Source organism: Sander lucioperca, chromosome 6 (genome assembly GCF_008315115.2).
Source record: "Sander lucioperca isolate FBNREF2018 chromosome 6, SLUC_FBN_1.2, whole genome shotgun sequence".
NCBI classification, from domain to species: domain Eukaryota; kingdom Metazoa; phylum Chordata; class Actinopteri; order Perciformes; family Percidae; genus Sander; species Sander lucioperca.
In genome coordinates, this window is record NC_050178.1 from 23876651 (window position 1) to 23900879 (window position 24229).

The 24229-nt window shown below is 42.1% G+C and overlaps 3 protein-coding genes and 1 long non-coding RNA gene across 6 annotated transcripts in view; 2 read left to right on the forward strand and 2 right to left on the reverse strand.

The window, feature by feature from the left end:
• Positions 1–1234, reverse strand: part of ccdc51 (coiled-coil domain containing 51) — a 16767-nt gene extending 15533 nt beyond the window's left edge. For both annotated transcript variants that reach the window (XM_036002133.1, XM_031304937.2), the window contains exon 1: positions 1109–1234. The gene's annotated coding sequence lies outside the window, so the exon portion shown is untranslated. The remainder of the gene's footprint in view (positions 1–1108) is intronic.
• Positions 1235–1243: 9 nt separating this feature from the next.
• tma7 (translation machinery associated 7 homolog) lies at positions 1244–8810 on the forward strand. Its single transcript, XM_031304941.2, has 4 exons — positions 1244–1369; positions 2466–2521; positions 5410–5497; positions 8339–8810. The coding sequence occupies exons 1-4, from the start codon at positions 1354–1356 to the stop codon at positions 8371–8373; spliced, it is 195 nt and encodes a 64-aa protein (XP_031160801.1). The 5' UTR covers positions 1244–1353; the 3' UTR covers positions 8374–8810.
• Positions 8811–12311: 3501 nt separating this feature from the next.
• LOC116053777 (ornithine decarboxylase-like) lies at positions 12312–22161 on the forward strand. 2 transcript variants are annotated; one of them, XM_031304938.2, is made up of 9 exons: positions 12312–12439; positions 12641–12768; positions 12870–13043; positions 13151–13323; positions 13947–14163; positions 16072–16155; positions 19080–19242; positions 20603–20724; positions 21663–22161. In XM_031304938.2, the coding sequence occupies exons 1-9, from the start codon at positions 12430–12432 to the stop codon at positions 21915–21917; spliced, it is 1326 nt and encodes a 441-aa protein (XP_031160798.1). In that variant the 5' UTR covers positions 12312–12429; the 3' UTR covers positions 21918–22161. The 2 variants fall into 2 exon arrangements, with proteins under 2 accessions (XP_031160798.1, XP_031160799.1); XM_031304939.2 differs by having other exon boundaries at positions 12313–12481.
• LOC116053781 lies at positions 14860–22777 on the reverse strand. Its single transcript, XR_004105934.2, has 3 exons — positions 22768–22777; positions 20980–20981; positions 14860–15094 (listed from the first exon to the last, which is right to left on the reverse strand). It is a non-coding gene; the product is annotated as an uncharacterized LOC116053781 (long non-coding RNA).
• Positions 22778–24229: the final 1452 nt, after the last annotated feature.

The following is a 24229-nucleotide window of genomic DNA, read 5'->3' on the forward strand; positions in this document are numbered from 1 at the left end:
TCTGAAGTCTCTTTATATAGACCTTAGTGGTCCCCTAATACTGTATCTGAAGTCTCTTTTATATAGACCTTAGTGGTCCCCTAATACTGTATCTGAAGTCTCTTTTATATAGACCTTAGTGGTCCCCTAATACTGTAGCTTTTTATGACGTCATAAAGGGAAGATTCCTGATTGGTCCATCTGAGCTTTCATTTTCTCAAAGGCAGAGCAGGATACCCAGGGCTCGGTTTACACCTATCACCATTTCTAGCCACTGGGGGACCATAGGCAGGCTGGGGGAACTCACATTAATGTTAAAAAACCTCAGAAAGTGACATTTTCATGCCATGGGACCTTTAAACAATCAGCGAGAGATGTGCTGCTGTGTCAAAGAATTGTGACTACTGAACTAGAGTCCAGCTTCTATTACATCTGGTACAATCTCAGCATTTCAAATTTGATTAAATGATATTATTGAAAAATGTAGGTCCCATCTACTTTAATGCAATGGCACATAGGCTATTAATTACAATTAGATCCAAAATAAGTTTCTGCATTTTTCCTAAAATGCACCTAATAAACTGGCAACAGAGTAAAGCTGGGCGATATGCCAAATTCGTCTATCCTGATATAGATAATCACAATATAGCATGTTTTCTAGTAGATCAATTAATTTATATATGAAATAACCACATGGCAAAGCCTATTTGTACACAAAACGTCCTTAAAATAAAAACACATGTATTTGTAACGCTATACTATATATATTGCTCCATTTATTTATTTTAGGGTGTATATTTTGGTTCATTACCATGTTTATTTAGTTATGTGTTTATTTAATATTGAATAAAATGGCATTTTATAACATATAATACTAATTCTGACTGATATGATGACCAACCAGACAAACTGAAGGAGGATAAAGTTTACAGGGCCTAATGTCATTAGTAACTTAACATTTTAACTATTTTCCTCCAAGGTTAATCAACTGTTTCCCTGTTCTATTCCCAAGTAGCTAAGCTAGCTGTTAGCTCCATGTTGCTAACAGTTGCCGGTAAACTGACTTTTTAGCCGTATAAAAAGCCTAAGATAATGTCACTCACATATCAAAATAGAACAATTAGCATACCTGTTTTCTTCAATGTTGTCATAACATTCTTGTCACACGGAGGCAGTTTCTTTTGGCTGATTAGTTAGCATCTTGATGTCAAATAAAACCAATATGGTCGATTCGGTCAGGCACCTAAAGGTCATTCTATTTCCGGTTCAGAGTTCACTGCCGGGGTCCTGACAGCGCGGATGAGAAAGAGCTGCATTCGCAGCAAATAATACCGTTTTTTTCTTACATTCAAACCAACGTGACGAATTGTAAACATGTCTGGCAGAGAAGGTGAGACTTCGTTTTATCTGACGTTCATCATAAAATATTCATTTTGACAACTTGACAAAACTCAGCGTAGCGTGTTTTACTCTTACTGGGTGGATTAACGTTAGCTAGCAAGCTAACGGCAGCTAAAGGCTGCTAACGGCAGCTCGAGCCTGAGTGATAACAAGCCGTTAGCTTGTTAGCTAGCAAGCTAACGGCAGCTCGAGCCTGCGTGATAACAAGCCGTTAGCTTGTTTGCTAGCAAGCTAACGGCAGCTCGAGCCTGAGTGATAACAGACCGTCATAGATATATACACAAGCCGTTAGCTTGTTAGCTAGCACGCTAACGGCTGCGAATGGCAGCTCGAGTCTGAGTGATAACAAGCCGTTAGCTTGCTAGCTAACATTTGAGCTGCCATTAGCTCGTTAGGCTGCGAACAGCAGCTTGAGCCTTAGTTATAACAAGCTAACGACTACTAACGGCAGCTCGAGACTGAGTGACAACAAGCTTACGACTACTAACGGCAGCTCGAGCCTGAATGACAACAAGCTTACGACTACTAACGGCAGCTCGAGCCTGAGTGATAACAAGCTAACGACTACTAACGGCAGCTCGAGCCTGAGTGATAACAAGCTAACGACTACTAACGGCAGCTCGAGCCTGAGTAATAACAAGCTAACGCTAGCTAGCAAGCTAACGCCTGCGAACGGCAGTTCGAGCCTCAGTAATAACAAGCCTAGCTAGCCTTAGCTAACAAGCTAACGCATGCGAACGGCAGCTCGATCCTGTTAACGTTCTCTTTTTTTCACCAAACTGCATGACATATCTGCCGCATGAATGTGTTTTTGTTGTCAGGAAATTTATATATAGAAGAAACAACGTTTCTAGATCATGTACCAAAAATCACTGCGGTCGTCTGGGACATTCGTCGTATGAACTTATAACAGCTAGCGTTAAGCTAAGCAAAGTCTTGATTCCTTCTCTTTACGCAGCAGGTGCACGAATTTAACACCAATGTAAATCTAAAATGTGAAAACTGCTGTAGAGGAGGCCTCTTTGTCCAGTGGATACAGCTATTTTAACAGGCCAGTGAGCTTAAATATTTTTTATTTTCCACAGGAGGCAAAAAGAAACCACTGAAGGCGCCCAAGAAACAGTCTAAGGACATGGATGACGTAAGTTTCCTCGCACACTGTAATGATGAATTTTTGGCGCTTTTCCATCACATGGTACCTGCTCGACTCGCCTCGACTCTACTCGCCTTTTTTGGTTTTCATTACGAAAAAAAGTCCCTGGTACCTGCCAACAGGTACTTTATGTAGTACCTCCTCAGTCGAGGTTCCCAGCGAGCTGAGGCGAGCCGAAAAGGTGACGTGAAAGCGACAGACGGGGGCGTCCTGAACAAACCCGCTATTTTAAACAGTTTAGCCAGCTGTGTTTTTTTTTTTGCTGCCTCCAGCTTCTTTAGAAACTGAATGTGTCTTCTGGCATCAACACACCTTCCACGTTCTGTGTGTGTACGTTAGGTCACGGCAGTTTACTGCGGCGCTCAACGCACACACCAGCGCACAAGTATAAACATCAGGCCACTTGAGCTTGTTTTACAGTCCTGCGGAGGCTCCAGGCAGAGCTTTCGCCGTAGCCTACGTACACACACACACATGCCGGCTCGACGCACACACCAGCGCACAAGTATAAACGTCAGGCCACTTATAGGCTATGGCGAAAGCTCTGTGTGGAACCTCCACAGACCTGTAAAACAAGATCAAGTGGCCTGATGTTTATACTTGTGCGTCGAGCCGGCATATAAGACGACCAGCCACGCTGAGGCGGTACTAAAATCTGCAATGGAAAACGGACGCACAGTGTGTCGAGGCGAGTCGAGAAGGTACCATGTAATGGAAAAACGCCATTTGTTAACTAAGTAGGGTGACCAGATTTTCCTGGAACTAAATCCGGGACACTGTGCGTGTGACCGAGGTGCACGTGCATGCACACGCTTCTTAACGTGAACATGTGCCAGCCCTGGACAGACACATAAACACAGACAGATTAGACACTAGTTTGCCAACCGCACACGTAGTCCTACTGCTCACAACATAATGGGGTATCTCTGTTAATATTCAGGAATTTTCTTGGTATGATGCCTACATATCTAAGAAATACTATCTGGTATTTATTGCGGTATTTTTAAAGGAACACGCCGACTTATTGGGACTTTAGCTTATTCACAGTAACCCCCCGATACATACCCTTCTCATCTCCGTGTGTGCTGAAACTGTCTGACGCACCCAGCATTAGCTTAGCCTAGCACAGATCCTGGAGGTAACCGGCTCCATCTAGCCTAGCTTAGCACAGATCCTGGAGGTAACTGGCTCCAACTAGCCGACTGCTCCGAATAAGTGACAAAATAATGCCAACATGTTCCTATTTACATGTTGTGATTTGTAGAGTCACAGGATGTACAAATAACAAGATCACATGACACACAGCCGTCTTCTAACCGTAAACTAACTGGGAACTATATTCTCAGACAGTGGAAGCACTGCTACTTGGGCGTAGTGATTAGCGCAACACCGAGAAGCACAGTTATTCCGTCAACAAAACCAATGTGAATAGCTAGTTAGTAGCGAACTTGACTGGTGATCATGGCATTATTTGTACACCCTGTGACTATACAAATCAGAACATTGGTTTTGTTGACGGAAGTAACTGTGCTTTTCGGTGTTGTGGTAATCACTCCGCCCAAGTAGCAGCTGCTTCCACTTTCTGAGAATATAGTTCCCACTTAGTATACGGTTAGAAGATGCTTATTTGTACATCCTGTGACTCTACAAATCAATAAGTCGGCGTATTCCTTTAAAAGTGTGTTTAATATGTTCAGAAAGCACTGATAGGCCTACACAAGCTGAAATAGTTTTCAAAAAGTGTAACAGTGTTTAGTATATTAAGAAAATATAGGTAAAACCTTATCAAAAGTGCAACTTTTAACATCAAATGTCCTGAGCGCTGTCATCTCCTCACGCCATGACTCCAACTTGAAGAAACGCACGTTGTCAGCTACGCAGGGCGCCGCCGATGAAGCTGGGAAGGATTAAACACAGGTTTCCACACCGTGGTAATCCACCGTGATAATAATATTTCAAATGGAAACGGTAATTGTTATCAACATTGTTATCGTGGTTTACTGTTACACCGGTAATCATTACATCCCTATTCTTAAGTCAATATACCTCCATCTTTATAATACATTAACCAAAGAGGGACATACCTCCACATTTCGCCCTCTTACACTAAGTGGCACCGTGATGAATGCCAGGGGGAGATTACTCGCCAGGGAAGCGAAAAAGAGAATTAAAATGACAACGCGACAGGCAAAGCAACAAGACCAAAGTTAATATTGGAGAGGCTAGAACAGCTGCGTGTTAACAATGGCAACGTGGCATCATGACTTCGCGTAAACGCACACGCCACTTTCTAAAGCCACATGGCGTGTTATCGCAAGGCTACGGTTGGTTTTAACGTCACAGGCGGGGGAAAAGAAAAAACGGTTGGGTTTAGGAAACGTGACACGCGGGACATGATCCCCGGTCTCCTGGGTGAAAGTCCTGTGTTTGACCCATCCACCCCCCCCGACCAACCTCCCTACGCTGATTTTCGCCCTTTCATACTACTCGCTACGGCGTAAATTCACACGCAAATGCAAGGATATGTAAGTCAATGGAGGCCAAACGGCGTTGATAAACGCGCTAAAAAGCGAGTATGCGTCTTGATAACACGCCAATAACGGCAGACGGATTGGCGTCAAAGTCATACGTACGCCATTTCATGAGATCAGTCTGACGATGGAGATACTAAGATCATTTCGGGTTTGGCCACCGTAGGAGGAAGGCCTAGAAAGTAATCAGTCGGTTGTCAGATACAATTTCACCGCTAGATGGGAGAAATTCTTACATAATGGAGCTTTAATAAATGTTGGCTGCAGCCCAAACTGAAGAGGAATGCTTAAGCCATAAGACGTCCTGGTAATATTTTAGTCAACGGATTGTGAACTGTGTTGCAGGATGATGTCGCCTTCAAGCAGAAACAGAAGGAAGAACAGAAGGCCCTGGAGGCGTTGAAGGCCAAAGCTTCAGGAAAAGGACCTCTAGGTAAGACCAGAGAAGTAGAAGACATGAATGGGACGCTGACTGAAATCTGACCCATTTTCTCAAAGTTTCTATATCAGGAATTTGGGTTTCTATCAACCAAAATGTCCAGAAATATAACGTGGATGGTTCTCTACAACGCTCTTTACTAGTAAAAGAAATGATCAGTTCACTACTTTCATTGCTTTTGGGTGTTTTTATTCAATTTTATAGCATTTGAAAACAAGATTTTATAAGAACGTTGAAGAACTCCAGAACATCAAAAAGCGAAGAACAAAAACCCCAAAAAACATCAAAAATAAATCCGAAAATCCGGCTTTTCCGACCTGAAAATTAAGCTCTCGTAAATCATGCAAATCCGGGTTTTTTTTTGGGGGGGGGGGGTCGCAAGCCACGGGTCGGAGGTATGGGTAAACATAATGACCGGTCACTGCTGTCAACGTTTTTTGTGCCTCTGATTCATGTCCTCATATCACTCCGCAAGTGGTCCATTAATTTGTCACCATGTAACTTCATTCAGAGCAGAGCTCCACCAGAGAGCCTGCAATCGTTGTGGAGGGTTATCTGAATAAGAATTTTGGACGTGTGGGGGCGAACTATCTTCTTAGCTGAAGTTGACAACGGGACAATATTTTTATTTTATGTTGGCAATGCAAGCTGAAGCGACGTAGCAGACGACGTTGATAAGTTGCAGTGAGGAATATTTTAGGAGCACCATTTTCGGCAGTGCAGAGAGGTAGTGGCCAACGCTAACTTAGTGTTGAGCCGGTAAACATGGCTAAAAGAGCTCTACAGCGAAAAGATGTGCTGGGCGAGCCGTCAGTAGGTGGAAGCTAACAGAATCTAGCTGGCTTAAGCTGACCAACACAACCAAGTGGTCGGCGGAGACGGGGAGTGTGTGTATTTGAAAGAGTCTGGCAGTTGTGGCAGACGAAGGTCCAGTCGGGAGTTTGGATGGAGAAAGTCCACTGTGGTCTGAAGGGCTAATCCTCGCTAGATCACTAGCTAGCTAGCGGTAACCGTAAGTCGGGAGGTTGACAGCTAACGTTAGCCAGCTGAAGCTAACAGTCGCTTGATGGTGAGTAACGTAGCTACGTTACGCAGGCTGGCAGGGTCAGTGTAACACTTAGCTACCAGTTCAATTTTCGAAGCACAAACGGACATTTGGAAAAACAGAAAAATGGGTTAAAATATCAAATTTTTCATATTTGTTTTTCACCTTGACAAATTAAAAAATTGGATCTTTAAACTGTTTTTCCAATGTTCTGTTTTTATTCAGAGGATCAGAAATTGAGAATATTACAAAATTGCGTCTGAGCTCCAATTATTCAATACTGCAATGGACCCCCCCCCCCAGGGAGAGCCCCCCACATAACAAATCCCAATTTAACCCCTGCATACAATGTTCTATGGATGTAATATGAAGTAAAATTATTACTTTAATTGAATTTTGGGTGTTTATTCAATTTTATAGCATTTGAAAACAAGATTTTATAAGAACGTTGAAAAACCCCAAAACATCAAAAAAGCAAAGAAAAGAAGTGAACATCAGGAAAAGGGAGAAAAAAAACTTGGAAAAAAGTAACAAACGACGAAAAAACGTTAAAAAACGTAAAAATGTTTTTAGTGTTAGTGGGCGGGAGGACCAGACGAGGGTTAAGAGAAGTCTATCTTAATACAGTACTCACATCCATATGTACTACTATATTAAGATTGTACTCCGCTACATGTATTTGACAGCATTAGTTACTTTTCACAAAAAATAATTATTAAATTATTAACATCAGTCCCATCTTCAGCAGCTGCAACATTAAGTTAATGTAGATATTAACGCGTTAATAATTATAGTCCAATAATATAACATACACTATCCTGAAACCGCCCATTCTGCAGAGTGAGTGCTTTTGGTATTCTTTAAGTAGATTTTAATTAAAATTTTGAATGCATGAATTTTGACTTGTGAGTATTTCTACACCGTGGTTTTTCTACTTTTACTTAAAGGGTCGTGTGACCAATTCAACCTCAAATGTAATAGTTCATATGAAATCAAAACAACTTCTTTTGTTGTGAAGTCTGCCTTTTAAATACAAACAAAGAGTTCTGTACAAACCAAGGCGGTAAACCAGCCTCCACAGAGCGTAGCTCCTATGGCGCCATTTTGATGCTACCAAGCCATCACCCCCCGTTAGCATCCCATTGACTGCCATTCATTCTGACGTCACTTTGACAGAGAATAACTTTACATCTGAAGAGTTTAAAGACTCTATTTGTCCATTGTTTATTTCTAAAGAAACACGACAATGTATAAAAGGCTCCATTACCTTGTACCTCACGTTATGGCTCCGTAGCAGACGTTTTTATAAAAATAGGCTAACGATTGGGTCATAACCACGAGACTTACTGTCTCATAGTAGAGGAATTACCGTATAGTACAGGAGAAGCTCTCAGACAGTTTGGACTTCCATTAGCTGTTTAAGTTTAATTACTAATGTTAACTATCATTTTAGTGATCAATAATTAGCCTGTGTCTATGTTATCTCCTTACATATACCTACGCTCTCCGTCTCTGCTAGATTGGGAATGATTGAGATTTCTCTTGGCACAGCTACCAGAAGACTTCCAACTTTCAGACAGGTTGCTCACGTCACATCTACGTCTTCAAGCTCAGTTGGAGGCTGCTCAGTAACGCTCAGCCATCACCGGGAAAGAGACTTCTAATATCCTTCACTGGTCTCCGTTGCAAGTCTACGGGCGTCGCTGTCCATTAATTGTACGGTCTATGGTACAAACTAAAGACAAAAAGTTCAGCCAGAATTTTTAAAGTTTCCTGTTTTTTCCTTCCAGGCTCCAGTGGCATCAAGAAATCCGGCAAGAAGTAAGATCTGAATCTGACAACGATGTTTGTCTGCTCCCCGGCCTCGCTTCCTGTGTCTGAGATGTGTGTGTGCTCGCTGAGAAGACTCCCCATCAAACTCAGAAACCTGCCCTGGTGTTGACCCACTCCACCAGTGAAAATTAATTACATTTGAGAATTTTAAGGACCAGGAATAGCTGTTGACAGTCAGGCCCAGTACACACATCGTAACTCCCTAATGGCAAGCATAATTAGAGGATTAACACTCAGTTACACTCACTGACTAAAATCTTCAAATCTAGTCTAGAAATGAAGGTCTGCAGATTTAGAAATGAAAAGAAACATCCTAATTGCCACCATATCTTGTTTTGTGTCCAGAAACACATCACAAAGTTCTTTTTTCTTCTGATTTTTGTTGTATTGTAAAGAGGGAGATACTAATAAAAAAAATTTTTTTTGTAATTGCTGCTTGTCATTTTAATTCTTGGGTTAGTTGGAAAAGAATCAAGAATCTCAACCATCAAGCAGTGTAACTCCAAGTTAGGACGGTTTCTAAGGTTGGCTATCGTATACCGGCTTTAAAAACGGTGCCTGAGCCGAAATATATATATTTATAATATATATATAATATAAAATATAAAAGGAGCACAAAACGACAGTTGGTAACATTAAAGAACTTGTTTATGGCTAAGGCCATATGGTCAAAATTAAATGATTGATTAATAATGTAATTAACTTATAACTGACTGATAACTAGAGATGCACCAATTGCAACTTTTCTTTAATAGAACATGTGTTGGACAGATAATGGATCACTATAAAATAGAACTATATAAATTACTCCTGGTGTGGGACATTCACACACATCTAAAGAGCAATGTTAGAACCATTTCCTTCTTTTCACATCAATATCAACTAAAGAAATGTGATTTAGGTTTTTGGTGTCGTCCCTCCACGCCCTACTTTCTCCTTGCAGGTGTTGCATATTGTAAACTTGTTATCTTCTGCACACACGCTGAAGAATTCCCAAACAGCTGACATGTTGCAGGTTAATTCATGAGGTTCCCTAAATGTGGAGAATAGCGCCGACACGCTTCACACTGCGAGCGGGTACGCGCCACACACGGCGGAGAAGTTGAGAGAAAGGACAAAGAGAGCGTGCTGTGGCGTCCGTGCTGTGCGTGCGTCCTTGAGAACTGTAACTGGTATAACTTATGTTGTCAGTTAATTGGAGCGTTGACCGGCATGAAATCACCATATGTCAGACTGACCTGCCGGTTGCCGGTCATGGCGGAGCACGTGAAAACCGGCCAATTCTGGTCACCAGCCGGTCTATCGGTGCATCTCTACTTATAACAATGACTTATTTCACCAGTGAATTGCTGGTAAATGACAAAAACAAGCACCAGATGGGAAAAGGGTATTTTACTATAACTTTGAATGCACCACGAGGCTGGCGAGTTTCAAGTGAACGCACCGTCTGTGTTGTTCAGACAGCGTCAGCTGCAGTCAGACTGTTAACGTCCCGCTGTTGGATCCTCTACAGGGAAACACAGTCACACTTTACACCGCTTAACGTGAGCTGTCAGCATTTTAACCATTGGGTTTAATCCAGCTGCTAGCTAACGGTAACGTAGCGTCCCGTGCAGCGATGCTTCTGGAAAAAAATTAAGTCAGGCACCGAAATGAGGCAGCAAAATTTTCGTTCTTATTCGGTCTATTTATTACTGTTTACGTCTGAACTGGTGCCCTATTGGCTCCGCGTTTTGGTACCCAACCCTAACGGTTACTGTGGGAGAAAGACCCTTAACTGAGCCAGATCTCCCAGATGTCCTCTCACACACATATCCATATCTACTACAGAAACTTCAGACAGAGTTTAATAAAATAGATTTATTGTAATTCAAAAAAACGACTACACTGAGGCCATGTTGTATGTTTAGACGGAAACGATCTGAAGAGAAAACGCAAAAGTGGCGTTGCGTTCTCACTTATTCCGCATTTAGACGAGCGTTTTGGGGGGGAAATCTGCGTGCATATGGTGACGCAAAAGTGTGTGAAATTGGTAGGGCTGTCCTCGACTAAAGAAATTCTTAGTCGACTAACACTTATATGATTTTGTGGATTAATCGATTAGTTGATGTAATCGACAGAGCTGTGCTCTTTGAGAGGTGGTTAAGACTAGAAAAGCACAATATAAATGTAGTTAATGAACCATCTGTAAAACTGAGTTTCTCCACAATTAATCCTGCAAAAGCACCACTTTAAATCTTGTGCTTACCAGAAATGTGCTCATAAGTTTCTTGGAAATGAGTAATTAAGCATGAATAAGCATAAAGAAATCTTAGTCGACTAAGACCCAAAACGACCGATTAGTCGACTAATCGACTAAGAGGTGGCAGCCCTAGAAATTGGACGTAGTATGCACGCCAGGCGGCTAGGTGGTGTGAAGCACTGACACACAACACCACCAAGTCCACGCGACAACGTAGAACCTTCCTTCTACTTCTCTCACTAGTAGCGCCAAGAGAACAACACAAGATGATAATTCTGTCTAGACAGACGAGGAGGTGGAGTTATTGCTCCAAACACACATGGCACACACAGACACGCACACACAGACACATACACACACGGCACACACACACACACACACACACAGACAGACAGACACACTCTTACTCGCACTAACACGCACGCACACACAGGACACACACACATGGCACACACAGACACGCACACACACACACACACAGACAGACAGACACACACACTCTTACTCGCACTAACACACACACACACAGGACACACACACAGGGCACACACATACACACACGGCACACACACACACACTATGTTTTTACCCTTTAGACGGGAACGTGACGGTGGAGCGTTTTTAAGATTTCCACTCTGGAGGGTGGTTTCGCTTTTTTTGCGTTTTTAAGCCTCAAAAACGCCGTCGCCGTCTAAACGAAAGGCACAGCTGATAAAATATTTTGTCGTTTTCACTCGCGAGCGTATTCGTGTAAACAGAGCCTGAGTTGGTCCTGGGAGCAAGCACCAAAACAAAATTTAGATCATGCAATAGTGCAGGCCTGCTTGGTTCTTTCAATGAATGATTGTAAAGATTTATAAAGAATATGTTTACTGCATTTCCTCTCTAACTGGGACATTTTGGGGACTGATTGGTGGGATTGCTGTGGACGAAGTACACACGGAGATACACTGGTAAGAGCTAATGAGGTTTAAGCATGTATACAGCTAATTAAAATAGCTCACATTACGGTATTGTAACTATACTGTATTGTATGTGGCCTTTTCTTTTGCTTGGTACAAATGTTCCACCAAAAGAAGTTCCTTCCCGAGGCTATCTTGCAGAGGCACCGTCGCTGCGTCTGGAGCTTAGCGCCCCGCCCAAGGCGATTGTGATTGGTTTAAAGAAATGCAAACAACCCAGCGTTTTTTTTCTCCTATCCCAGAATGTACGAGTAGTGAAGCCAGACCTGACTCCACAGCGCTATGGGGGTAGGTCTGTTAATGCAAGACCACTCCCAAGCAGACTTGCCAGTTTGTCTCTGTAGAAATGTGATCCATCTGTTCATCAGGGCCGGTTTTAGCCTGCTATATTAGGGTCGGCTTGTAGAAATAATAGGTGGGCAAGTTGGGAGGTTGGTAGCATAGAGGTTAGAGAAGTGCATTAGTGGCCCAAGGTTTGTCAGTGACATGGCACAAACATTTGGCCTAATCGTACGGCCTGGCCTGAACCTTCGGTCTTAACACATCCATGTGAAAGGTTGTAAAAAATAAATAAAAAATAAGGCCTGAATCATAGACTGCCATTGGCCTGAACACGTTGAGAAGAGGGGGTGGGCAATGGGAGACTTTGGACACGGGTTTAGGCTGCCCACCCAATCAGAAGAAGGCTACTAAGCTTATGTTGGGCGGGGTGAAGCCAGGACTGACCGAAATAAAATGTTCTCATGAGTGTTAGTTGGACGTGTGTGTCAGTATCTACTGTCAAACTTACGTCCAGTTCTGTTTCATATTTTGAGATTTTTATGGTTGCGACATATTGAGGAGCATGGACCGTGGTAAGGTGGAAAAACTGATCTGATGTAATGTGTAAGCCAAATGTGCGTACCAGTTTTGATCTTTGACTACTATGTACAAAGTATAATGTAGACAAATGGCTATAAACAAATAATAGATGCTTTTTATTGTGATCCAGTCTAACATTAACAATACGTATACATTTTATGCTTTTGTCTTTTGCTGCTTTTCATACCTTGCAGGAACAGTAGATACAAAGGAATCAGTCATGCATGTTTCGTCCCCTGAGAATTGTGACGTTGACATTTTAGAAAATGGAAGGACCATCAAAGATGTCATAGACAGTAAAATAACAGAGCTTGGTTCTATGGTGAGTATCAGAGACATCATGTCACTTTCCCAAACTATGACTGTCTGTGTAATTGTGTGTGTTAACTTCTTACACGTGTTAACTTTGCTCTACTCCTTTAGGACAATGAAGAGCCATTCTATGTGGCAAATCTAGATAGCGTGTATAAGAGGCACCTCAGATGGCTTACTAACTTACCGCGAGTCAAGCCTTTCTATGCCGTGAAGTGCAACAACACAGCAGCAGTTTTGAGGATGATGAGTGCTCTGGACACAGGTTTCGACTGTGCCAGCAAGGTACTGATGAACTATTTCTAAGATATTCTAGCTCTCCGTTTTCCTTGTTATTGAGAAAGGTTGTTTCCTTCCCAGCTTGCTCATTGAAACATGTTTTGGTCAAACAGGGTGAGATCCAGATGGCCTTGTCCCTCGGAGCGTCACCTGATAAAATCATTTACGCACATACGACCAAACCACCGTCACACATCAAATACGCCTGTGCTCATGGAGTAGATATGATGACTTTTGATAGTGAGGATGAACTCCTAAAAATGTCTCGTTGTCACGCTAAAGCCAAGTAAGTGAACAACTGATGATACTTTTGCTTCTATGTTGAGTGTAAATTCTTATTAAAACATTGATTATCCCTTGTGTTGTCCTCACTGTTGAAAAATGCATGGATGCAATGGAACTTTTTCCGACTTTTTTGACGCATTTTTATGCGTTTGTTGCTTTTTTAAACATTTTTGTCCCTCTTTTCATTGTTTTTTTTTTAATTCATGGTCAATAAACCTAATAAAATGACATCATACCTAATTTTTGAGTTTGAAAAAAAGCAGATATTATGAATTATTTTGACTAGTAGTTAAGATCAGAGGATGTTGAGTGAATCACAGACTGGTTTATGTCAAAGTTTGGTCAGTTTGATGCTGTTTTGAAACCATTTAAACATTTTTTTGTCAAATGCCATGAAATTAAATACAACAGCCAGAATTCAATGGAAGTAATCATTAATCTTACCTGTGAAGAACATGTATGCATGGATGTATATGTTGTATGGGTTCCATACAACATACGTGCATGAATCCAAGTTATTTTGGGGCAATTTGGTTGTTAAGAAATCCATATTTCTGATATAAAAAAACTTTGACAACGAGTCAAATTTGGGTTACAATAAAGTCTTTTCAAATCACTTTCCAGACTGGTACTCCGCATCGCAGTGGATGACTCCAAGTCGCTGCTAAAACTCAGTTCAAAGTTCGGAGCCAGACTGGTGTCAGTCGGTAAGCTGCTGGAACGTGCTGCAGAGCTGGGCCTAGAAGTCATAGGGGTCAGCTTTCATGTAGGCAGCGGTTGCACTGGAGGTTCCACGTTCAAACAGGCCATTGCAGATGCCAGACGTGTCTTTGACATAGCGGTAAGTCATCGTCATAGTAGTCTCGCATTGCCAGACCTTCCACCACAGCGCTGTGGAGGAGGGTCTGGCTAATCCACACAGCAGCGAGCTTGGGAGCGGGAGGTCGCCGGTTAAATCCCCAAACCGACAAGATAAAATCTGGGTGGGGAAAGTGAATGAGCAGCGCTTGTCCCTCCCTCATCACCACCACTGAGGTGCCCTTGAGCAAGGCCCTTAACCTCCAACTGCTCCAGTGGAGCTGCTCAGGGTGAGTCCCGACTGCCCTGTCTCCGACTGAGCATGTCAGGTCGGCCAAAATGAAGGCCGACGGCTCCTCCAGCGGACGACGGCACGGAACACACCGAACAGACTCGAGTCACCGACCTCGCCAGACTGTCAGACGGACGATAATCATCTCTGTGTGTCAGTGCCTTTAAACCCGCCAATAACGTGCCAGGTGGATAAGCCAGTTTGTGATTGGTTCCTGCGAAATTGTAACAGAAGCAGGATAGATAAATGTACAGGTTTCCAGCCTGAGCTGCAGGGAGAAATCAAACCAGGCAGATCTGGCTGGTTATCCCCGTCTAGCTGCCAGTAGGTGAATGTAACTAAGTAGCCTACATTTACTCAAGTACTGTGTTTAATTTGTATTTTATACAACTTTATGCAAATATAGTTATTTTTACTCCACTACATTTGCCAACAACTGAGTGACAACAAGGATCCTTCTTGACTACTATCACCTCTCTCTGATGAAAACAAGGACTGACGACAGCCTGCTCTGTGTTTACCAGGTCTAGAGAGATGCTCCTTCATTTACGTTTTTTATTTTTTGGGCGACAATACAGATTAGCGTCACCTGCTGTTATGGAGACATATTACGTCTTGCGCACGTGCAGAATGTACGCTCAATTCGGCGTCTCTTCGGTGTGTTCTGAGGCACTTTTTGGACCTCAGGGAGACTGATCAGTCACACTGGCTTTTCTGCCGACGGTCGGCCGTCTGGTTGGTGTGTCAGAGCCTTTAGATATAACAGGAAAACACTGACAGGGAACATTTTACTGCATAGTGAGTACTGGAACTTTTGAAAATTTGAGTAAATGTTGCTGATAATACTTTTACTTTAGTAAGCTTTTGAATGCAGGACTTACTTCTGAAATATTTTCAGAGTGTGGGATCAGTACCTTTCTTTAAAGCTGCATTGTGTAAGAATTTCTCCCATCTAGCGGTGAAATTGTATATGACAACCAACTGAATACTACTTTCTAGCCCTTCCTCATACGGTGTCCGAACCCGAAATGATCTCTTAGTATCTCCATCGTTTACACGCAGCTGTTCTAGCCTCTCCAATATTAACTTTGGTCTCGTTGCTTTGCCTGTCGCATTGTCGTGGCGAGTAATCTCCCCCTGGCATTCATCACGGTGCCAATAGGTGTAAGAGGGCGAAATGTGGAGGTATGTCCCTCTTTGGTTAATGTATTTTAAAGATGGAGGTATGTCCCTCTTTGGTTAATGTATTATAAAGATGGAGGTATGTCTCTCTTTGATTAATGTATTACAAAGATGGAGGTATGTCCCTCTTTGGTTAATGTATTATAAAGATGGAGGTATGTCTCTCTTTGATTAATGTATTATAAAGATGGAGGTATGTCCCTCTTTGGTTAATGTATTATAAAGATGGAGGCGCTACATGGCGGCCGTCATTCCAGCGAGTCGCTCGTATGTATTCTGAATGATTCTGAATGTCAGATTCTCCACGTACGAGAATACTTTGAGTTGATTCTTGTATGATATGTGCTCATTCATGTGTAATTACTTCCACCAACTAATCAAACGATTACACAATGTAGGTTTAAAAAAGGATGGGAATGTTTCTTCCACCACTGGCTGCTGCTAACAGTATCACACTAAGATTGATATCTTTTTCAGAATTTGCTGGGATTCCAGATGAGACTCTTGGATATTGGTGGAGGATTTTCTGCGATTGGGGACTTTCAAGAGAAATTTGAAGAGGTAAAATTGAGAAAAATGGTTGGTCTATGTTGGTAAATGTTGGTCTACTCTGCACCTTCATTATCCAGGTCAAACAAACATATAAAGGAGCAAAACCCAAACCCAACACCAACCCCACCTTCTGGTGAGAAAATTGGTGCATTTGGGAGTAAATCCCCAATTGATCTCATGGATTTATGACTTCTTGACAAACCGCAGTCAGCAAGTCAGATTTAATTCATGTATATCATCTTCAAAAATTATAAACACAGGGGCACCACAAGGGTGCGTTCTGTCACCTATTTTATATACATTGTACACCAATAACTGTCAAGCCTCCTCTTCAGCCCACACTTATTTTAAATACGCTGACGACACAGCACTGGTTGGTTTTTTAAAATCTGACATTTCTTCTGTGAATGAATTCCAGGGGGAATTACAGGGTTTTACTCAATGGTGTTCTGATAATTTCCTTGAAATAAATGTGAAGAAAACAAAAGAGATGGTCATAGATTTTAACAAAAATAGAATTACAGCCCCCCCCCTCTAAGATTAATGGTGAACTAGTAGAGAGAGTCTCAACCTACAAATATCTGGGAGTTGAAATTGACTCTAAATTAACTTTTAATGTATGTGCACTGAATAAAACTAAGAAATTGCACCAGAGGATGTTTTTCCTTAGGAAACTAAACACTTTTAGATTAGACAGACACATCCTTGTAATGTTTTACAAAAGTATCCTCCAGAGTGTTCTGTCTTTTGGCCTTATCTGTGTGTTTGGTAACATGCATGTTAAGGACCAAAAGAAATTGCAGCGATTGATTAAGATGGCCAGCAGGATCATCGGAATTGACCAGGTGTCGGCAGCTCAGTTGTACAATGAGCTTATCTTAAAAAAGACTGACCAAATCCTTAATGACCCTACTCACCCTCTTCACCATAAATTTATGAGAAGCAATAGGTCAACTGGTAGAATTTTACAACAGAGAATTAGAACGGAAAGGTACAATAAATCATTTGTGCCTACAGCGATCAGACTGTATAATGACCAAGCACATCACAGGCACTTTAATTCCACACTGGCACTTTAACTGGATGGTAGATCTTAATTTTTCTTATTATTTTTGAAATGTTTAGCTACCTGATGATAATTTTATAGTTTTTTTTTTTTTTTTTTTCTTTTTTTTTTTTCTTTTCGTATCGTAAATGTCAGACGTCGGATTGTCTTTGTCTTTTTTGTAGTATTGTTTATTATTTTTTTTTGTATTGTTCTTGTTGATTTCTGTCATTGTCATTTCTGTAGTATTATTCTCTTCTTTATACATGCTTATTGGCTTGTCCGTGGTGTCTATATGTTTAGAGAATATGTTGTGACAAGGACGCGTAATGAATGACCACATGAATTTCCCCTTGTGGGATAATAAAGTTTACCTTGACCTTGAAAACAAAAGACACATACAGAATGACGCACAACTAATTCCCTTAGGACTGTCAAGGCTTTTTAAATGCAAACTAGAAAAGTAAAATGGACGAGACGATATAGTGAAAAAAACCTTTATTTGCGAAACAAAAGCTCTGAGTAAAGTCTGCAGATATACAATGAAAAACTCTAGGGTACAGAACGTGATAATATACATGCAGTATAACCCGTTCTGTCTTTCTTGGCACTCACCACAGAAAAAACTAAACAATTCCTAGAAATTACATAATGTGGGATTCAAGAGAGAACAAATGCGGTTTCTCAGCAGCTCTGTTTACCCAGTTTAGAAACTTGGAACCCACTAGTACTTTCAGAAAATTGCAACAGTTCACCCAGAGAGAGGAGTTCTTTTCCTAAACCCAACCGTCCCGTTCTTCTTTTCCTAAACCCAACTGTCCCGTTCTTCTTTTCCTAAACCCAACTGTCCCGTTCTTCTTTTCCTAAACCCAACTGTCCCGTTCTTCTTTTCCTAAACCCAACTGTCCCGTTCTTCTTTACCTAAACCCAACCGTCCCGTTCTTCTTTACCTAAACCCAACTGTCCCGTTCTTCTTTACCTAAACCCAACCGTCCCGTTCTTCTTTCCCTAAACCCAACTGTCCCGTTCTTCTTTTCCTAAATCCAACTGTCCCGTTCTTCTTTTCCTAAACCCAACTGTCCCGTTCTTCTTTTCCTAAACCCAACTGTCCTGTTCTTCTTTTCCTAAACCCAACTGTCCCGTTCTTCTTTTCCTAAACCCAACTGTCCCGTTCTTCTTTTCCTAAATCCAACTGTCCCGTTCTTCTTTTCCTAAACCCAACTGTCCCGTTCTTCTTTTCCTAAACCCAACTGTCCTGTTCTTCTTTTCCTAAACCCAACCGTCCCGTTCTTCTTTCCCTAAACCCAACTGTCCCGTTCTTCTTTATCTAAAGCCAACCGTCCCGTTCTTCCCGCGTGTCATGGAAACGTAAGCCCACCCACGACCTTTTCCTTAACTTAAGGGGCCGTGTTCATTTCACAGCATTCTTCCGTGGGCCCATCATGGAATTTTTTGCGATTCCGTGAAACTGCCACAGATTTTGAGTTAAGGGGCTGTGTTCATTTCACGGAATTCTGTGAGATCAGGGTAAGGTTAAGGTAACTTTATTATTAATATATATAATTGTTTGTACAGCCAGCAGACAGACATAAAGACAAGACACACAACAATACAGCAAAACATGAAATACCAACAGTATAATAAAATACATACATTTAAAACAGTTCTGGCAAATTGTTTAAAATGGAAATGGAAGTCGGTTGGGATGGTTGGGATGTCAGGCAGTTATTCTGGAAATGTACTTCTGTTGATCCAGACTACTACTACACTTACCTTTGTTGCCTATAATGAGTGATACTGGTCACTTTAAGATTCAGCGAAATGTCTGAAATATCAAGGTGTAGGTGTAAACCCTGTGTAATATGCCCATTGTGTTTTTCCCTCCTAGTTTTCAGAAGTGATTAATGGAGCACTGGATGAATTCTTCCCGCCTGACAGTGGGGTGCAGATTATTGCAGAGCCAGGCCGGTACTACGTGGAATCAGCCTTCACACTGGCAGCGAACGTCATTGCCAAAAGAGTAGTCATTGATGATATGGATGAACATAGCGGTAATGTATAGATTTGTCTTTTGAAGCCACATGAATGTTGTGCATCCAGTATTAACACATTTACTAATGTGGGTTTGTATTTAAATGTATCTTGACTTTTAAATACAAAAGGTGTAGGTGACAGCTATCAGATATGTCTTAAGGCACTGCACCACTTCATCGAGAATCATCTTTCGCCGCATAAATTGCCGATTTCCACACAAAAAATGCGGGGCTTGCATGATGCAATCCCCGCATTTTCGTTGCAAGAAAGTCACACATATATCTTAGCAGAAAGTTGAAAAATGTTGCGTTTACTTCACACAAGAGCAGCCATTTTCCCCTGTTACCATGGGAACGTTATGAAGTGACGTTATGAAGTGACGTTATGAAGAGACGTTATGAAGTGACGTTATGAAGTGACGTTATGAAGTGACGTTATGAAGTGACGTTATGAAGTGACGTTATTACGCGACGTGAACATCATCGAAAAGCTGCAAACCCCGCGATGAAGCCGTGATGAAACCGCACTTTTTGCAAGTTCCTGCAATTTCATCGCATAAAATGCATTAATATCCCGCATATTCCATCGCACTTTTTAAGAAAACGTGCCGCGTAATCAAGGATTTTTCACTGTCTAAGTGAGCACAAGCCTGACTTGCAGCATTGTAGTAACTCACTTTGTGCAGAACCATTGACTGTATAATATTAATGGACAACGCATCCGGTTCAGCGAAGTGCTGCAAATGCGGAAGTGCCTTAAACCTGCTTTCTATCTGAATTCCAGCAGGGGGCGACACGTGCGGTTGCAAAAGGAGGTCGGTTTCTGTAGAAGTCTATGAGAAAGTGACCCACTTCTCACTTGGTTTATTACCTCAGTAAACATTTTCATAATGAGTTTATGGTCTCAATCGCTAGTTTTAAGTCTTCTGCAACACAGAACAATGTTCATTTTTTGAATTATGGTCTCGTTGATTTTAAAATCGACGATAAAGCAGGGGGTGTTTTAGGGCGTGGCTATGATACGTAGAGTGTAAGCAGCGTTGCCAACTCTCAACTAACGTCACAGTCAGATAGCGCCCAACAGTCTATGGCTCCTCCCTCTCTCCTCCCTCACTCCTCCCTCTCGTCTAAAATCATCACATCCGCAACGGCAAACTCAATGACTCATAGCAGCTCTCCACAAACCAATGGGGTGACGTCACACATGCTCTGTCCATTAATATTTTACAGTCTATGTGCAGAACCTAAGATACCTTGCTGCAATTGGTTGACCACAGATCATTTTATTATAAATTTCCTATTATTTCAACATCTTTGCAAAAATGCTGCATAGTTGCCATTTTAGTAACTTTCATTATTGTGCATGTATTTCTTCCAGACGGTGAGGAAAACAGCCCTGGCAGAATGATGATGTACTACCTTAACGATGGCGTGTTTGGCTCCCTGAGTTGCATTATCTTTGACCCCGCTCACTCCAACTATGAGCCATATCTTCACAGGGTAAATATCAACCCTGTCACCACATAAGAAAGCCAATATTGGACGATTCTATCTATCCCGTCCCCATAATCCGAAACAGGCAAGAGAGAGAAAAAGAGATTCTGCAAGAATATGATAACTAGTGTGATGTGCATTGTGTATGTTAATTAGAGATGCACCGTTTACAACTTTGTAGGCCGATTCCGATTTCCGATTTTCTTTGAGTTAGACCAGCTGATACCGATTTTAGCCGATTCCGATTTCATTTTTTCTAACCACTTTACAGCACACACACATATTTATTTTCTATCTTTTCTTTAACAGAACATTTTGCATAGAACATAGAACATTTTTTAACAGATAATGGATCACTATAGAATCGAACTATATAAATTACTCCTGGTGTGGGACATTCACACACATCTAAAGAGCAATGTTAGAACCATTTCCTTCTTTTCACATCAATATCAACTAAAGAAATGTGATTTAGGTTTTTGGTGTCGTCCCTCCACGCCCTACTTTCTCCTTGCAGGTGTTGCATATTGTAAACTTGTTATCTTCTGCACACACGCTGAAGAATTCCCAAACAGCTGACATGTTGCAGGTTAATTCACCAGGTTCCTACATGTGGGAGAATAGCGCGGACACACGCTTCACACCACGAGCGGGTACGCACCACACACGGCGGAAAAGTTGAGAGAAAGGAAAAATAGACCGTGCTGTGGCGTCCGTGCTGTGGCGTCCGTGCTGTGGCGTCCGTGTGTGCGTGCGTCCTTGAGAACTGTAACTGGTATAACTTATGTTGTCAGTTAATTGGAGCGTTGACCGGCATGAAATCACCATATGTCAGAATGACCTGCCGATTGCCGGTCATGGCCGAGCACGTGAAAACCGGACAATTCCGGTCACCGGCCGGTCTATCGGTGCATCTCTAATGTTAATGATTGTGCTCTACACAGGTTGCTGAGAGCAGCGAGCGGAGATACCGGTCTGTTATCTGGGGTCCAACCTGCGACAGCTCTGACAAAGTAATTGACAACTACTGGATTCCTGAGTTGCGTGTGGGGGACTGGCTTCTCATCGACAACATGGGCGCTTACTCTGTCAGTGCAACGTCTGACTTCAATAGCTTTGAAAGAGCGCACATTTACCCTGTTGTGACAGCTGAGACCTGGCACGCCTTAAACCTTTCTCACACCTTCAACAACCGGTAATGATCTGGTTACACTTCTGTTGGACAACAGCTCAATACATGTTCTCCACATCTTCTTCCAATTTAAAATTATATTTGTGATTTTTTGTTATATAATCATCCACTGTAGAGTTTCTGTCCGAGAGCATTAGATTACTTAACAGAGATAGGCAGGATTTTATAGAGGGTTTTCACGACGCGTCATCAGACCCGAAGGCGCCATGTTGGAGGTACTCCACATCACAACAAAGCACAGGCACTGAAGTAGATCCCCAACGGCTTCAAGGAAAATGGTTAATTATTGGCGTGTTTTAGGTTGTACCAATAGGTCAGACGTTATAAAAGTTATTAAAAACCAGGGAGAGGAATGCCAGAAGTTGTCAGAGGAAAGGAGGTGCTTGTGGTTGGCAAAGCTCAACCAGGAACTACGAGGGAAAAATCTGTCTTGTTCGGTCTCGTTCGAGTCACTTGGCTACACCTTGAGTATCACAATGATGTCATACAGTTAAGGTTAGGTTGATTAAAGACGTTATCGCATTACTTACTTTGGCTTCACAACACAACGGTCGTTAATGACTTGGTGCTGCGTCTCCCTCACCCATCCACACCCCATTTGGTTATAAGCCTCCAAACTTTTGTAGGATTTAAGGTCTTCCGCTGTCTATGGGCTCGGCGAGAACACCAGGTAGTTGACTATATCTATATATATATATATATATATATAACTATAACTATATCGGGATATGCAACTGAAGTAGGTAGGGAAGTAGTAGGGATCTGCACCGCCAGTAAACTGTAATTTCTCAAAATATCGCGCCTTTTCTTGTGGTCCAAGTCCTTCCCTATGTGGCAGTACGCGAGTGGCCTATGACACTCGAGAAGCTAAAAAAAAAATGTCTGACAACGCCACTCGGGATAGGCCCAAGACCTTTAAAAAGCACACAGGTTTGTTCTCAAAATCAGGGGTCAGAGACAATAAAGTAAATTATAAAAATATACAATTTTATTTAGTTAAATATGTTGGATATAGCAATATATTTTCTTTTAACAGGATAAGAGATGATATTAGAAAAATAATAAAACAATTCAAATCAATAAACCACCATGCATAATGAAGAAAAGAGAGAAAAACCAAACAAAATCACACCATGCCAGAGATACAGTTAATATACAACATTGATCTAAAACAATCCTTTTGTACAGTTATCTGAATTTTCCAACCCTTAGCCTATACTCCAGGAGAGCTACATCCGCTCCAACACCAATCAGTCCAGAACGCTCTGCATCCAGCACTCTCTAGGCCGGTGATTTTCAACCACTGTGCCGCGGCACACTAGTGTGCCGTGAAAGAGCGTCCTGTGTGCCGTGGGAAATTATCAGATTTTACTTAATTGGTCCAAACAAATTTCTTTATTGAGTTACTGCAAATAATTTGCCATTGTTGCGCATCTGTCCCTGCAATGTGATGACTGGCAGAGAAATTAAATACTATTCTGTGTCAGTAGGTGGCAGTATAGCGCAATAATGACCTTGTTGATTTAAGACAATAGAATTACTGCCACAGTAATTCAGGATGTAAGCAGTAGGGCCGAGATCATTGATGTAAGCCTGCAACAGCGATGGATACATTTAAAAAAAAAAAGAAAAATGCAGATTCTGATTTTATTGGGCTATAATGTGTCATTTTGTAACATTTTTGGTTGGTGGTGTGCCGCGGGATTTTTTTAATGTAAAAAACGTGCCGTGGCTCAAAAAAGGTTGAAAAAGACTGCTCTAGGCTATATCCAGAATATTTTTACCGGAATCCAGAACATTTTTACCAGAATCCAGGAACAGCATCAGCGGGGGAAGAACGCCCCGGGGAGTACTGGCCCTTTAATTAGTTGTGGCACCACAATAGCCCCGCAGCAGCATGTATAAGGCTGCAGCCCGGTCCAGCGATTACCAGGACACGCCGCCCTCAGACCCCAGCGGAGGCACCCACTCCGCACACGCACACAGCGGCCCACACTATAAAAAAATAAGACTGTCAGATCTTGGTAACGCCAAATGGGTCGAGACAGGGAGGAATGCAGCTTACCGAGACCCCCAACGCCAGCAGCCCAGGTATACGTCTACCCACGTGGGGAAATCCACAGCCAAGACAGGGTCGGCTCTATGAAAGAACTCATGTTAGTGCCGCAGCGGCAAAACGTACCGCACACCAACCCGGACACGTCTCCACACACCCAGCAGGCTTAAATAATACCCCCACCTTTCCCAATCAATGGGGATGAGCCCTAGGTGTGCTGGTGCGCACTCCCGTGCACAGGTAAGAGGGAGGGGAAAACCTCA